The sequence below is a fragment of the Rhincodon typus genome, chromosome 40, assembly GCF_021869965.1.
Source record: "Rhincodon typus isolate 14 chromosome 40, sRhiTyp1.1, whole genome shotgun sequence".
Lineage (NCBI taxonomy): Eukaryota > Metazoa > Chordata > Chondrichthyes > Orectolobiformes > Rhincodontidae > Rhincodon > Rhincodon typus.
In genome coordinates, this window is record NC_063371.1 from 11772337 (window position 1) to 11789097 (window position 16761).

Consider the following 16761-nt stretch of genomic DNA (forward strand, 5'->3'; position numbering starts at 1 on the left):
TGTCTGTCCTGGCGTGGTATGTGATCATTCTCAATCCTTCTTCCATGTAATGAGGCTTTCTACCTTGAACACACTGACAGGCAGTGAGTTCCGGATTCCAGACATCGATGAATAAAGCCCTACTCCAGGTGAATGTGAGCGGGGGGGGCCTGTGCTTCTGAATCTCCTCCTCAGGCTTCAGCATCGGCGGTAACAGCTGGGACTGTGTCAACAGAAAGAGAAGGTCATTTCTCAGCAGCAGGCAGGGTTTTGGTTTGCTGTGTGGCTCTGAGCTGCTCTCCATTTTCGAACATTGGTCTGAAGCTGGTTGCTGGGATTATTTGCAGTGTATCCGACAACCCTGTCACCATTCACCGTTATCCTGCTTTATTCCACTGTGCTGTGTTTCTCCTACCCAACGTGTCTGCCCTCTCTCGCTGTCTGCCCTCTCTCGCTGTCTGCCCTCTCCCTGTCTCTGCTCTTTCTCTGTCTGCTCTCTCTCTTTCTCCTTTGTTTGATTCCTCTCTCAGCCTACTATCTCTCTCAGCCTGATCTCTCATTCTCTCTCTCTGTGCTCTCTCTCTCTCTGTCTGGGCTCTCTCTCTCTCTGTGCTCTTCTCTCTGTCTCTGTGCTCTCGCTCTCTCTCTCTGTGTGCTCTCTCGCTTTCACTGTGCTCTCTCCCTCTGTGTGCTCTCTCTCTGTCTCTGTCTCTCTTGGCTTCTGTGCTGTCTCTCTCTGTGCTCTCTCTCTCTCTGTGCTCCCTATCTCTGCTCTCTCGTTTTCTGTGTGCTCTCTCGCTTTCTGTGCGCTCTCTTGCTTTCCGTGTGCTCTCTCTCTGTGCTCTCTCTCTCTTTCTCTGTGTGCTCTCTCTCTGTCTGTTCTCTCTCTCTGTCTGTTCTCTCTCTCTCTGTTCTCTCTCTCTCTGTCTGATCTCTCTCTCTCTGTGTGCTCTCTCTCTCTCTCTCTGCTCTCTCTTTCTCTCTGTGCTCTCTCCCTCACTCTCGCTTTGTGCTCTTGCTCTATGCTCTCGGTGCTCTCTCTGTCTGTGTGCTCTCTCTCTTTCTCTGTGCTCTGTCTCTGTGTGTTCTCTCTCTCTCTCTGTGCTGTTTCTCCCTGCCTGCTCTCTCCCTGCCTGCCCTCTCTGTCTCTCTGTCTGCTCTTTCTCCATCTGCTCTCTCTATATCTGTGCTGTCTCTGTCTGCCTGCCCTCTCTCTCTGTCCACCTTCTCTCTCTCTCTCTCTCTCTCTCTCTCTCTCGCTGTCTGCCTGCACTCTCTGTCTCTGTGTCTTTCTGTCTGTGTCTCTCTCTGTCTGACTGTCTGTCTGTCTGTCTCTCTCTCTCTCTCTGCCCCCCCTCCACTTAAACATCTTAAACATCAGTGGGGGTGGTGGGTGGGGATATTTCATGAGGGCCTCCAGGGTTGTTTGGCTGCAGTGGGAAGCAATAATCTGAATCGAGTCTCAGGAAGCTCTGTATTGGGGATCTTTCTGTTTCAGAAATATCTCCTCAAATGCTCATTGCTCAGGGTCGGGCTCAGGAACGTGGAACGTTAGTTTTGAAAAGACATTGTCTCCTCGTTTCAATGAAACTGCTTCCAAATCCCTTCACCAACCTGAGGGGATCTATTTCTGTTCCTCCCCTCGTCCCTCCCTCCCTCTCCCCACTCCCCTGCATCCGTCCATCTGCCCCCTTCCTCTCTCTCCCACAGTGTTTATCTTTCGCAGCCTGCAGGCAAGGCCACCAGTCTGTGTGTGCGTGTCTGTCTCTCTCCTGTTGACACGGGGTCAATGATCTCGAGCCTGTGGTCCATCTCATTGAGACAGTGTGGCCCCTGTTTGACACTGGGTCAGTCAGATGGAAATGCTCAGTGCTCTGTGTTGAGTGTGTGCCCTCTCCCGCCTGAAGATATTGGAAATGGACAGCACAGACACCTTGCACATTTTACTGCCTGCCAGTGTCAAACAAACTGCTGAGAGACAGGGGATGTCCTGTCTACCTGAACTGAGAGCAGACAGCTGCTGCGTTCAGTTGGATGTCAACCCAAGATGAGAAATCTCTTCTGCAGAACATGCCTGTGGAAGCAAGCGTGTTTTTTTTTAATTCCCCCCCTCCCAAGTTTTCACCTTTATTTGTGCTTCCCTCTTTTTTTTGCAGGAGCCTTCTCAGGATTGGAGAGTACAGCCAAGGTTTGCTCTGTGGTTGGCACAAGTGGCAGAGGATGAGTGGCATCCTTTGTGTTTTCCGCCATTGCTTGGCCCTGGTGTTAGTCCGCTGGGTCTTGGAACTACACTGCATGGCCGAGGTCCAAGGGCAGCAGGTCCCCAGGATTCAGCTCCGATTGGCCGGCCGGAGGAAGAAGGGCAATGAGGGGCGGGTTGAGGTCTACTATGACGGCGAGTGGGGCACCATCTGCGATGACGACTTCTCCATCGCCACAGCCAACGTCATCTGTAAGGAACTCGGCTTCCTCCATGCAGAAAACTGGGTCCCTGGCGCCAAGTATGGCAGAGGCAAAGGTAATTGGATCTTGCCCGCTCCTGTGGCCCTCTTGAAACAGCAGTTGGGAAGGCCTGGGGGAGCCACGCAGGGGGGCATTCAGATGCGGGCCAAGATCTTTGCTCTTGGCCCAATTCAAGAAACAATGGGGGTCACGGCCTGAGGGCCATTGAAGACTGGGAGGAGGAGAAATACCTTCACCCAGAGAGGAGGGGAGCCTGTGAAATTCTCTGCCACAGAAAGCAGTTGAATGTTTTCAAGAAGCAATTCTGGCCACCCTTCTAAAGGAAAGATGTTATTCAACTTGAGAGGGTGCAGGAGAGATTTACAAGGATGTTGCTGGGGTTGGAGGGTTTGAGTTCTAGGGAGAGGCTGGATGGGCTGGGACTTTTCTTCCATGGAACGTGAGAGTGAGGGGTGACCTGACAGAAGTTTATAAAATCATGAGGGGCATGGATAGGGTGAATAGCCTTTTCCCCAGGGTAGGGGAGTCCAAAATGAGAGGGCATCGGTTTAAGGTGAGAGGGGAAAGATTTAAAACGGACCTGAGGGGCAACTTTTTCGCAGAGGGTGGTGCGTGTATGGAATGAGCTGCCAGAGGAAGTGGTACAATGACAACATTTAAAAGGCATCTGGATGGGTATGTGAATAGGAAGGGTTTAGAGGGATATTGGCCAAATGAGACAAGGTCCGATTGGGATGTCTAGTTGGTGAGGATGAGTTGGATCAAAGTGGGTCTATTTCCATGCTGGATGACTCTAAGGAACGGGATATAGCACATGGGGCTAAAGGGACTGAAGGATATGGAGGGGAATAGCAGGAACAGGGTACTAAGTTGGATGATCAGCCATGATGATCATGAAGGGCTGAATGGCCTACTCCCGCTCCTCTGATTTTCCATGTTTTCTGGGCCTGTCATAATGTTAGTTTTGCAGCAAGATTTTGTACTCCTTGACATCGGGCAGAGCAACAAACATCCCTAGGTTTTATTTCAGGCGAGCCTGAGAAACAGGAGGTGAGAGAATGGCCATTCACCTCCTCCAACCTCCTGCTATCGTTCGGTGAGCACAGGGCTGAGCTCGCCCATACCCACTGCAGAGCCTCCGAGGTTCCCAGCTCCTCTCTGTCACAGCCTCCAGCAAACTGAGCGCATCCTCCGTTTTGTGGGGGAGGGGGTGGTGTGAGATTTCCACATCTCTCTCTCCCCTTCTCCGAGACTGCCCTCCAACATCAGCCCCTTCTCCTGAGACCAGATTCCAGCCAAAAGGAAGGAAGACAGATGTCTTAGTAAGCACCCTGCCATGTTCCCCCTCTCCCCTCTCCCCTCTCCAGGGATGCCTTCCCCTTTCCCTGAGAAAGGATTTCCCCTGCCAACAACTGTCATGGCAGTGCAAGTGCATTCTACGCTATTCCTCAGGGCCTCGCTGCAAAAAAAAACACAACTCCCACAAGAGCAGTGAATCCAGTTGGAAGACACCAGCTTAGTGGCCTGCAAAGGAGCAGGATGTATGTACTCCCAGCAATGAGTTCGCCCTCAGATCCACTGCGTCTGTTGTCCTGGGTTGACCGCATCTGGAAGAGATGACAGCGAGCGCTGGAGAACCTTGGCAGATCTGTGCAGCATCTTCAGAGAGAGGAACTGAACGAACCTTTCCACTGCTGTGTCACTCGGAGCTCCCGGGCGGAATTTCTGAGGCTCAGATTTGTCAGATCTGAGGCTGCGCTGCCAGAGCTGCAAACAGCATCTGGAGCCGTGCAATTGTTCCATCAGCCAAGCAGCAGGCTTCCTATCGATCGTTTCTGGACTTTGTTTGGTCCACGACGATCCTGCAAATGGATCTGCATGCGCGCATCTAATGATGCAAGGAGGACGCTGAGAGCTTCCTACAGGCTGGTTGCTGAGCTTTGTTGTAGCCTGCGGTGCGGTGAGATTGAAACTTTAGACGCGGCTGAGTTTGGGGCCTTGTTGTTTGAGTTTCATGGGCCCCCTTCTGCAGCAGAGTAACCGGGCTGACACTGTTCTCCACGTTGGCTGCAGGCAGGATCTGGATCGATAATGTGCGATGCACTGGCAGTGAGAAGAGCCTGGCGGCTTGCGATTCGAACGGCTGGGGCGTCACCGATTGCAAGCACACAGAGGACGCCGGAGTAGTGTGCAGCGAGCAGAGGGTGCCTGGCTTCAGGTTCGTCAACACCCTCGACAACAATATTGAGGTGAGTCCAGGCCTCGCTGGGATGTGCGATGGCTTGGTAGGGTTGGTGACGAGCTTCTGTGCAGGGATCTTAATGTACGTTCATTCGTCTGTGTGAAGCGTGGTCTTAATAGCTCCCGGATCGCCAGGGGATCCACCTCGATTCTTCAGCCACCCAGGGAGGGCTGCCACTGTGTCTCGGGTGCGTTGCAAAGGTGAGCCAGCGGACCAGTCAATAAGCAAGGCTTCTGGAACCCGAATGCTCAAGTCTGGTTGCCCACTTCCACTGCCAAGGTTCCAAAGAGCCAGTGATGGGTTCCAGGCTGTGCCAGTGATGGGTTCCAGGCTGTACCAGTGATGTACCAGGCTGTACCAGTGACGGGTTCCAGGCTGTACCAGTGACGGGTTCCAGGCTGTACCAGTGATGGGTACCAGGCTGTACCAGTGACGGGTTCCAGGCTGTACCAATGACAGGTTCTAGGTTTCAGTTCACGAAGCCAGTCAATATTCACCACGGGTAAGGGTGAAATTAAAAGAAAAACACAGTCTGGATTTGAAAGCTCACCGAATGGTGACCACGTTGTCACTGTCGTTTGTCAGCTCAGCATTCCAGTTTTTGGAAGTTTCAGGCACGACAGAGAGGGTAGGGGGGGAACGTTGCATTATTGATAAAGATGATCGTCACTGCAATAATGAGGGAGGATGTCTCAGAAGGGTCTTCAAATGCAGCCATCTAGGTATAGAGTTTAGAAATAAAAAAAAGGGTGATCACTTTGATGCGATTATACTTCAGGCCTCCCAGCAGTCAGAGGGAGATAGAGAGGCAGAAATGGAGGCAAATCACGGAGAGGTGTTAGAGGAATAGCGTTATAATAGTTGGGGATTTCAACTTTGGGAACACTAACTGGGATCGCAGCAGTGGGAAAGGATTAGATGGGGTGAAAGTTTTCAGGTACATCCAGGAGGGTTTTTTACACCAGTACATAGACAGTTCTACTGGAGATGGACAGTGCTACGTCTAATCCTAGGGAATGAACCTGGTCAAGTCATTGAAGTATCAGTGAGCAAGCATTTGAGGGACAGTGATCATAATTGTAAGTTTCAATGTACTTGTGGAAAGGGATAGGGTTAGTGCAGAAGTTAAACCTCTAAAATGGGGGAAGACCAATTTCAGTCACATTAGGCAGGATCTGACAAACATAGGCTGGGAGCAGATCCTTGCAAGTAAATCTATATGAGGAAAGTGGGAGTGTGTTAAAAGCACTGTAGTGAGAGTTCGGAGCCAGCATGTTCCTCTGAGAGTGGGGCAGCAAGTCCAGGGAACCCTGGTAAAGAGAGAGAAGGAAGCACATGGCAGGTACAGTGCGTTTTAAACAAGGGAGACCCTTCAAACTGTAGAGAATGGAGGAGGTTGCTTAAAAAGGAAATTAGGAGGGCAAAGAGGGGCCATGAAATATCTTTGGCAGGGAGGATCAAGGAAAACCCCAAGGCATTTTAGAACTATGTAGAGAGCAAGAGGATTATCAGGGAAAGGGTGGATCTATCTGAGATCAAAGGGGTTAACCTGTGCACGGAGCCAGAGGATGTGGGTGAGATCATAAATGAATATTTCTCTGTATTCACAGAAGGAATTACAGCCAGGGATTTCAGCTGGGATGGTATGCCTCAAATCCCCTCTAAACCACTCACTCCTTATCTTAAACGTATGTCCCGTGGTGTAAGACATGTCCATCATGGGGAAAAGATTCTCATGATCAACTCTGCCTGTGCCTCTTATAATTTTGTGTATCCCAATCAGATCCCCCCCTCAGCCTGCTCTGTTTTGAGGGAAAACAATATGTTCCCTGAGAGGGTGCTGGAGGCGGGCACACTCATAACATTGAAGAAGCATCTGGACAAGCACTTAAAATGCCAGGGCACAGTCGGCTATGGACCAAGTGCGAGTAAATGGGATTAGTGTACCTTAGTGTTTGTCGGTCATCATAGACATGGTGGGCTGAAGGGCCTGTTTTAATGTTGTATGACTGTAATATTGAAGGGAAACGTGCTGAGTTCAACTCAGAGGCAACAGTTTGTGCACTGGGTTGGAAACGATTGTGAGAGAGTGACTGGTTTCTTTTTTGCTGAGAATGCAGTTGGAGATTTCGATGCAGATTTAGAAAGGCGAACAGCTATGACAGAATGACCCAGTGTGTCACAGAAACAGGGCAGTGCTGGTGCTCATCCTTCCTGCATGGTTGGTCATCACACCCCCTCAGACTGTTGGCCTTGACTACGTTCTGTAGTCATTAGTGGGACAAGCCTTTTGTTGAGTAACGTATCTTTCAGTGTATTTACAGCATGAACTACATTTTCAAGGTTTAAAGACCAGGCACTGAAACCAGTAGTCTGGCTCCAGTATGTACTGATTAGATTGTACATGATACGAACAGCTGACCTACTGCGCTGACTCCATTCCAACAGGACAGTGCCTGAAGGCCAGGCACTTGCTGTGTTGGATATCAGAACATCGCAGCTTGTAATGTCCCAGCACGTTCTGGAATCTGTGCCAGCCCAGCAAAACCCCATCCACCTCATGCTGAAAGAATCCGCCTTACAGAGGCGAGCAGGTTTCAGATTTTCAGGAGCGGCGCATCCTGATGTCACTCCGGGATGACCTGGATCTCGTTTGAAGATGATTCCTCAAGTCTTGTGGATTGTCACCTCCTGCCCCCCTCTTCCCCCCCCAAGAGGATGTCTAGCCACATTCTCTTGTTGTATTCTTGAATTCCTTTACCACTGTCCTTTACCCCTTCTTGTCTGGATCAAGGATCAAGGATGACTTGCGTTCCCTCAGCTCCACTCGACAGTCCCAATTCCGGATCCTGTCCACACGTTGGATACTGGCTCCTCCTGATGTTGTCATGTGGTCTCCCCACTGGACCAGTTGTAGGCATTCCGAACACTCTCCTTCTCTAGTTTGGCCATCCTTGGGCAGAGATTCCCATCGCTGCCACAGTGGCAACACTGCATTTGTTCGGTGGAGGGGGGTGCTTTGAGAACATCCTTGAAGCTCACCTCTGCCCCACCTTCTCACCATTCACCGTGACAAAGCTCAGAGAGAAGGGAGAGAGAGAGAGAGTTTGTTGTGAGAGGTATGTGTCAGGGCCATGTGGTCCACCCCAATGCAGCTCATTGATCAGGACCAGCGAGTTTGATGGTGGGAATGTTGGCCTGAGAGAGAACACCAAGATTGGAGTAGGAGTCTCCCCTGAGCTCCCGTTATCCTGTTTACTCATTGGGACCTCATCGTTTCAGTCAGGACCTTCACGATATCCAAAGATGGTGGTTTCTCCTTGGACAGCAGTTTGTACTGACCCCCAGGGATGATCCATTGCTTGCCACCCTGTTCTTTTCATTACTTACTCACTCACTCACTTGGAGAGTCATCTTTCAAAGAAGGTCCTTCTTGAATTTAATACAGGCCCAGCATCTCAGGAATTCTCCAAACCTTGAAGTACATGCATTAAGCATAGTTTGAGATTCAATCGTTCTATTGTGAATACTGATATTAAGGATTTTCTTCCTCCTGGTTCCCTTGGCATTCCCTCCCGGAAATGTAATGCTGCATTGCAACCAATGACAATACTGCATTGGGGTAAATTTATTTAGAGCGTCTTTTGGGATGCGAGCGTCACTGGCTGGACCAGTATTTATTCCCCATCCTCAATTGCCCTTGAGAAGGTGGGGGTGAGCTGCCTTCTTGAACCGCTGCAGTCTACATACTGTAGGTAGACCTGCAATGATGTCAGGGAGGGAGGGTTCCAAGATTCTGACTCAACGACAGTGAAGGAACAGCGATATATTTCCAAGTCAGGATGGTGAGGAGCTTGGAGGGGAACTGGTAGGGGTGGTGTTCCCATGTATCTGCTGCCCTTGTCCTTCCGGATGGAAGTAGTTGAGGGTTTGGAAGGTGCTGTCTGGGGATCCTTCTGAATGTATATCTGAATTCCCTGTTGGCCAAGTATCAGTATTGATAAACCTTCAAGGCCAACACTCTGTATGATGGCTGTAGTTGTAGAGGAGGTGGGAAAGCTATATGAGAGTCAGCAGCTTGTCCTGAGGCTCAGAGAATTGACCAGCAACTGTACGTTGAGTTTATATATGCCCCCTGTCTAGCTGCTTGCCAATAAGAGACAGTTCATGTTTATTGATGTCTTTGAAGCCTCATTAATGGATAGATGTGCCTTAACTTGGGCTGTGCAACAAGCTTTCAGTTCCATTCAGCAATTACTTCAATGTCGCAATCCAAAATGCTTCCAATTCCTTCTCTCTGTCCAACAACAGGCAGCTGGGAGTGTGGGTCCCTCCCCTCCCCCAGGGAGACAGAGGGTAGAGTGAATTTCCCAGCCCAGCTGAATGAGTTTCTGCCTGGTATGGTGCCTGAGGACTATGCAGCTGAGGCAGCTGGCGTTCAGGATCTGATGGAATGGCGGGACATTCAGTTTGAGGGGCCGAACAACCTCCCGTCTGTCTCCTTTAGACAGACGCACGCAGCAGGACTTGGGCAGCAAGCGGGCTTTGTAAGTTCCACTTCCCAGTTGTTGCATTTCCTTGACGAGCTGTTCAGCTTGCCAGTTTCCCACCAGCGTAGCAGATAGAGCGATCATCCTGCAAGTTATTGTTTTCTGCCCAAACTCAAAACACCAAGTTACAGCTGGGAGATTATTTCCAACCCCTGGTTCCAAACCCATTCACTGAAAACGCTGGTTGTTTTGTTTTAGATGCTATTCCTGTAATGATTCCCTGTGCACAAAAATGTCAGGGGAAGTCACTTGTGAGGTCATTGCATCCAGAACTGCATTCCTTCGGAATTGGCTGGTTGCTGGAACTAGCTGCTACTTTACACAATCCTTTTCATCCTGTTCTTAAACAGCACGAGAAGTGAGGAATTGAGACAATTAACGTTGAACAAAACGGCTGTATTCCATGCTCAGTAGCAAAGGGGACAATGTTTGTGACTGACAGAAACAGAAATTGCTGGAAAAGCTCAGCATCTGTGGAGAGAAAGCAGAGTGAATGCTTCGGGTCCAGCGACCCTTCCTCAGAACTGATGGTAATGAGGAAAAAGTTAGTTTTTCTGTAGAAGATAGGGTGGGGGGAGGTGGTCAGGAGTAAATGAGAGGTGGGGATAGAGCGCAAAGAGAGAGCAGAACAGTTGGACAGACAAAGGAGTGGATAACGATCAGGCTGGGAGAATGAATAGCTGCTAATGGGGACTATTAGCGGTGAACAGTGTGCTGTGTGTAACAGCAGACCATGTGGTGACAAGGCCTGGTGTGTGGGGGTTGGGGTAAGAACATGGGAGAAGGTGCCTCAAGCCCTAAACTTGTTGAACTTGATATTGAGTCCAGAAGGCTGTAGAGTTCCCAAGCGCAAAATGAGGTGCTGTTCTTCCAGCTCGCACTGAGATGTTTGTGACTAGCCTTGATGGAAAGAGCCCACAAAGATTTTGCAATCCCTCAATTTCCTTGATGACCTTTTGGAACTGGTGCCAGGTCAAGGGGTGTCCAGGCTTGTCGCTGAGGAACATAAGCAGCCAATCGGATTAGAGTATCCTCACAGACAGCTACCCTGGAAGTTAAAAACACTGGATCTTTCACTTCAAAAAAATCTGATAGACTGAAATCATTTGCTCATACATGCATAGGGAATTACTGTAGAAAACATAAAAAGTATCTGCAGTTGTTCTAAGGGAAAATTTGACATTGATCAAAATTAATATCGCTGTCTGCATCCAATGAGACTGCTTGGGAATAGTTACCTTTGTTGTTTAAAAACTCAATTGCACCTCATTGACAAGTTGCAGCTTCTTCAGTGCCATGCTTTTAGTTGACCTATCATCCTGCCCTTCTTTAACTCCATTTGCGCTTTGGTATTCATTCTGTCTCTGTCTCTCTCTGTCTCTCCCTCTCTCTCTCTCTCACTCTCCACTTCTTCATGTGTTGAATTAACTACGGGTGACAGATACATTCAGGGCTGTGTGACATCCTCCAGGCCTCTTGAACATTTCCAGTGATCCACCTTTGCCTGGTGATGACGTGGCTTCACGTGATCAGGAGGGTGGAGGGTCTGCTGTTGGACTGAAGGGCCTGAACTAACTCATCTATTGTAAGGGGATGGCAGATGTGCCCCACACATGCTCGGTCAGATGGGGCCTCTCTGTGTGTAAGCAGCACAGAGACCGCAGTGCAAACAGCAGTGGCCCCTCTGATCAGATCCCGGTGAGCACTGAGTACAGACATCAACACCACATGGACATGGGGACCTGGAGAAGGGGCTTGTGTTAGCCACTCTGAGAACAGTCGGAGCTGTGCGTCTGTGTTCTGCACTTAGACCCAGAAGAGCCGTCGTTGTAGTGTCTGAGCACAGGGAATGAGAAAATCCCTCAGCTCCCCGATTTCCCCCTTCAACCTTACACTTTCCCCAGGTTTGCGGAATGACAGTTTGACTGGCAAGGTCACTGTTCAATGCCCATCCCTAGTTGCCCCTTGAGAAGGTGGGGGTGCGCTGCCTTCTTGAACCGCTGCAGCCCACCTGCTGTAGGTAGAACCACAATTCCAGGATTTTGACCCAGTGACACTGAAGAATACATTTCCAAGTCAGGATGGTGAGTGACTCAGAAGGTGGTGATGGGGGCACCTGCCCAGTCATCATTGGGTGGCCTTGCGTTGTTGACCTGCTCTCAAGCCAAGCCTGGCATTGGCTCTGAAATCACTCTCGAAAAGCAGCTTCCTCCCTGTCTCTCGGAGGAAGCCATCCCTTAATTGATAGGTGCAGTAGGATGTGTCACAGAAATGGAGAACCATCTAAGATAGGAGCAGATTCGGCCCCCACAGGCCTGCTCCGCCATTCAATAGGACAAACTCAATCCCACCTCGTTCCTTGATCCCTTTCAGCCACAAGAGTTATGTCTGCCTCCCTCTTGCAAGCGTCCAAAGTTTTGGCCTCACCCACTCTCTGTGGTTGTGAATTCCACAGGCTCAGCACTCTGTCATTGGGTGAAGAAATTTCTCTTTCATCTCAGTCCGAAACTTGTCCTTAAACTATGACTCCTGGTTGTGGACTTGCCCAGCGTTGAGAACCTCCTTGGTGACCACCCCTGTTCCGAGTGTGGTGGAAATGGTGGCACTGGGCCAGTGACCTTGTGAATCAGGAAGCCACTGGGAGGGGATGCCTAAAGCATGAGGATGAACAAGACAGCCAGCAATCTCCCCTTCGGCTGGAGCGTGAACCCCTTTGTATTTGGCTCCTCTGGCCTGCCAGTGGAAGCCATCTCCCAGCGGCAGCTCCCTCATCTGAGAATGAGAGGCAACAGGTGCTGAGTTTATCCTCAGCACAAAGAGCTGGGATTTTCACAGTGACCCCAGCCGGTATGGGAATTGAATTCCGTGGTGTTGGTGTCAATTCCAAAGCAGCCACCAGTGAGCTGGGTGAACCGAACCCCACACAGTAGCCAGATCTATGTGTCCCCAGTGCACTGGAGGGACGCTCAATCTGCATTGGAACTGCCGTGTGCCTGCTCCTGAGGCTGGTACACTTGGCATGGCCTCTGGCCACAGTTTTGGGGGGGAACGTGTTCCTGCAAAGTGCTTAGCATGTTCAGAATGACGTTAGAACTGTTTGCGTAGCTGTTGGCTGCTCGTAACCTTCAAGGTATTCCTCACAACTGTGAGCATGGTTGCTTTGGGTCAGAGGTTCACAGTGCATTTTTCTGAGTGTTGATCATGGAGAAAATGGGGCTTTTTTCTCCGAAAAGCTCATGTAATCTTTTGGAGGCTTGCCAGTGAGCATCTGCTTTCCATTGTACGAGGACTGTGGGCTGGTTTAATTTCCCAGACAGTCTTCTTTCATAGACTCACAGCGATGAAGAAATGGCAAATATTTCAGTTTGAACCGCAGTCAAGTCCTGCTGTTGTGCAGGGATTATGTTCCTGTTAAAACCTTGCCAAACAGTGAATATATACTTTAAAAAGGGAATCAGTTGAATAGGTTTCAAGCAGCCAAAATGCTGATTTCAAAAAGATGTGGGATCCCCACTGGGACAATAATTTAATGGAAGGTAGACTGCAAGGAAGTTCAGTAGGAACAGAAGGGATCCTGGTGGTGTTTGTTCACAGATCGCTGAAGTGACAGGACAGGTTAATAGACTTGTTACGAAGGCATGCGGGACACTTGGCTTGATCAGTCATGGCCCAGTTTGTAAGAGCAGGAGTGTTATGTTGGAATTGTGCAGGATTTTGGTGAGGTCGCAGCTGGAAAACTGTGCAGTTCTGGGCCCCACATTATTGGAAGGATGTGATTGCACTGGAAGCAGAGTGCAGAGGAGATTCAGGACGTTGCCTGGGATGGAGCAGTTTAGCTATGAACGGAGTCTGGATAAGCTCAGGTTGTTTTTTTGGAGCAGAGAAGATTGAGGGGGGACCTGATAGAGGGACATTATGAGGGGCATGGACTGTATTTCTGTGTCTCTGTGTATTTTTCTGCATCTGTGTGGCAGCGTGGCTTCTATCTCTGTCTGTGTTTCTCTCCTAATCTGTGTGCGTGTGTGTCTCTACCTATGTCTATATGTATGTGTGCGCATGTGTCTGTATGTGTGTGTGTTTCTGTGCATTCTTCTGCATGTCTGTGGCTGCCTGTCTATGTTTGTGTTTCTCTCTTTGTCTGTGTGTGTCTCTACCTGTGTCAGTGTGTGTGTGCGCATGCAGTTCCCATCGAAAAATAATTAACAAGAATACAACTGGCTTTGGTGCAGAGGGGGAAATTAAATGGGAAACCAAGGAGCTTAACAAGTGACTTTTCTCCACATAGAGCCAAGTGCCCCACTCATCAAGTATTTATATAGCTTCTCACGTTGTTTACTTGGGAAGGAATGAAGATAAGCAGAGATGATGAGGGTCATCTCGACTTTGCGTGCAGTGTGTAGAAATTCCTACAGCTTGTTTTCCGCCATTTGCAAACTTGAGCCTGAACATAATTACCTCCTTCTGCTCACAAGTGGGATGTTTCCCAGTGAGCTCCGGCTGAGCTTTGCAGCAGAGATCTCAGTGAGTTGTTGCTCGGGGGCTGAGGGATCTCTGAGACTGGCATGGGCCGGCACTCAGCAGAGAGGCTGGGGAGAGAGTCGTGGGTGGTCCATCCTGGATGAGTTCTGAGAAAGCTGGAGGCTGGATTAGGTTTGGATTCTGGCGCTTTTTCACTGGAGTTTCTCATAGCCCTGTCCCGAAGAGATAGGGAGGGGTGTTCGGGCATGGGCGAGGCAACACCGCTGCCGCCCCCCCCGAGGCTGGCATCATTGCCTACACCTGGCCCGTGTCCATTAAGCTCCCCCCTCCCTGAATTCTGCTTCCATTTTGTGAAGCAGGCTGCAACTTGCAATGCTGCAAAACTGACATTTTAATTTGTTCATGAGTTCTGCCTTTCGCTGGCTGGGTCAGCATTTATTGCCCATCCCTAGTTGCCCAGACGGCATTTCAGAGTCGACCACATTGCTGTGCGTCTGGAGTCACGTGTAGGCCAGACTGGGTAAGGATGGCAGTTTTCCTTCCCTGAAGGACATTGGTGAACCAGATGGGTTCAAATAATAATTGACAGCAGGCACTGTGAGGTCAATTTTTTAAATTCCACATTTTTTTTTGTTCTTGGATTCGAGTGTCACTATCTTGTTTGGCTCCGAAATGTGAAAGAGGCCATCGAGCAGAGCTGTAAAAGTTGTAGAGTTGGCCAAGGCAGCCAGTCAATGGCTTCAGTTCAGTGAGAGCATCCTGGCACATGCAGCACCTTGACTGTTCTCCTTGCCCCTACTCTCCGAGCTGTCTGCTGCCCCCAGCTCTGAGTTAGTGAGTGTCTGAATGAGCTTTCACCAGATCATTGTGTGTGCGCAGTCAAGCACCCGCACGGGGAGCCAGGTCAGATCACATGGCATTGTGTACGTGTGAGAGTGTCTGTGTGTGTATGTGTGCGTGTGTCATTGTGTCTCTGTGTATGTGTGCCTGTGTGAGAGAATGTGCATGTGTGTGTGTGTTTATGTGTGTGTGTGAGTGTGTGTGTGAGAGAGGGTGTCTGTGTTTGTGTGTGTGAGAGCGTCTGTGTGAGAGAGTGTGCATGTGTGTGTATACGTGTGTGTGTACATGTGTATGTGTGAGCATGGGTGTGAGAGAGGGGTTGTGTGTGTGTGTGTGTGTGTATGTGTCTGTGTGTGTGAGAGAGGGTGTCTGTGTGTGAGTGTGTGTCTGTGTGTGTGAGAGAGGGTGTCTGTGTGTGTGTGTGTCTGTGTGTGAGAGAGAGGGTGTCTGTGTGTGAGAGAGAGGGTGTCTGTATGTGAGAGAGGGTGTCTGTATGTGAGAGAGGGTGTCTGTGTGAGAGAGGGTGTCTGTGTATGTGAGAGAGGGTGTCTGTGTGAGAGAGGCTGTCTGTGTGTGTGAGGGAGGGTGTCTGTGTGTGAGAGAGAGGGTGTCTGTGTGTGAGAGTGTGTCTGTGTGTGTGAGAGAGGGTGTTTGTGTGAGTGTGTGTCTGTGTGTTTGAGAGAGGGTGTCTGTGTGTGAGAGTGTGTCTGTGTGTGTGAGAGAGGGTGTCTGTATGTTTGAGGGAGGGTGTCTGTGTGCGAGAGTGTGTCTGTGTGTGTGAGAGAGGGTGTCTTTGTGTGAGAGTGTGTCTGTGTGTGTGAGAGAGGGTGTCTGTGTGTGAGAGTGTGTCTGTGTGTGTGAGAGAGGGTGTCTGTATGTTTGAGGGAGGGTGTCTGTGTGCGAGAGTGTCTGTGTGTGTGAGAGAGGGTGTTGTGTGTGTGAGAGAGGGTGTTGTGTGTGTGAGAGAGGGTGTCTGTATGTTTGAGGGAGGGTGTCTGTGTGTGTGAGAGAGGGTGTTGTGTGTGTGAGAGAGGGTGTCTGTATGTTTGAGAGAGGGTGTCTGTGTGTGAGAGTGTGTCTGTGTGTGAGAGAGAGGGTGTCTGTGTGTGTGAGAGAGGGTGTCTGTGTGTGTGAGAGAGGGTGTTGTGTGTGTGAGAGAGGGTGTCTTTGTGTGTGAGAGAGGGTGTTGTGTGTGTGAGAGAGGGTGTTGTGTGTGTGAGAGAGGGTGTCTGTATGTTTGAGGGAGGATGTCTGTGTGTGAGAGTGTGTCTGTGTGTGTGAGAGAGGGTGTTGTGTGTGTGAGAGAGGGTGTCTGTGTGTGTCCTCTGACCATTCCTTTAGTTCCATTCAGTAAAGCCTATTGCTGCTTCCTCTCAGGAGTGTAGGTCTTGACTTAGTGCAGTGAATGTGCTTAGAAGTCCTGGAGACGGTTTGGGTCAGTGCAGTCCTCCTGACATTCCACTTTCATTGAAGTGGGATCAGTTGGTTTTGATCTTTCAGAGAACACGATGGGCCAAATTGTTTCCATATACTGATTGATGTCTAATATCTGACAACAGCAATCAAAAGCATCTACCACCAGCAAGGTTTTTGGTAACAGTGAGATCAACAGATTTGTTTTGGGTGTGAAGCTAAGGCACGATAAATGGAGTTGACATGAATAGTACAGGTTTGAGGGGCTGATTGGTCTGGTCCTGCTGATCTGTGTTAATGCTCTCGTCTTGACTGATGCTTCAAGCTGATCCCAGTGTTTGCTGGTTTGTTGTGGTGTTTTCATTACTGCTTCAGTGGCCTTGTGAGGGGAGAGGGTTCTCTATCGGACATTGCTGGAAGTAGAAGCCATTGCCTGAGCAACCAGGAGATGTGGCCTGGAAGCTGGTGGCGTGAGCGTGCTGGAGAGTGTGTCAGTGGAGGTGAGGGAATGGAAACTCTGGCTCATGGAATGTTGGGAATGTCTCCCAATTGCTTTTGCTTAACGTGCTGCATTGCACATACTTGCTACAGCACAGCTCCACTGCAAGGCCAACTCACCAAGTCTACATGGACCAAAAGCTGATGGTTTCACCTGCCACTGCACTGTCTCAGTACACAGGTCACTACATTCCCACACACACCCTCCGACACACACACACACCTTCCAACACTCACACACACCCTCCAACACTCACTCACACCCTCCGACACTCACACACACCCTCCGACACTCAC

General features: G+C 49.8%; 1 protein-coding gene across 1 annotated transcript in view; it reads left to right on the plus strand.

Annotated features, from left to right (window-relative positions):
- Positions 1–1476: 1476 nt before the first annotated feature.
- Positions 1477–16761, plus strand: part of LOC109925398 (lysyl oxidase homolog 2-like) — a 64492-nt gene continuing 49207 nt past the window's right edge. Inside the window, exons 1-3 of the mRNA XM_048618514.1 lie at positions 1477–1529; positions 2136–2497; positions 4516–4691. Coding sequence (XP_048474471.1) covers positions 1492–1529; positions 2136–2497; positions 4516–4691 — 576 coding nt within the window. The 5' untranslated portion in view covers positions 1477–1491. The remainder of the gene's footprint in view (positions 1530–2135; positions 2498–4515; positions 4692–16761) is intronic.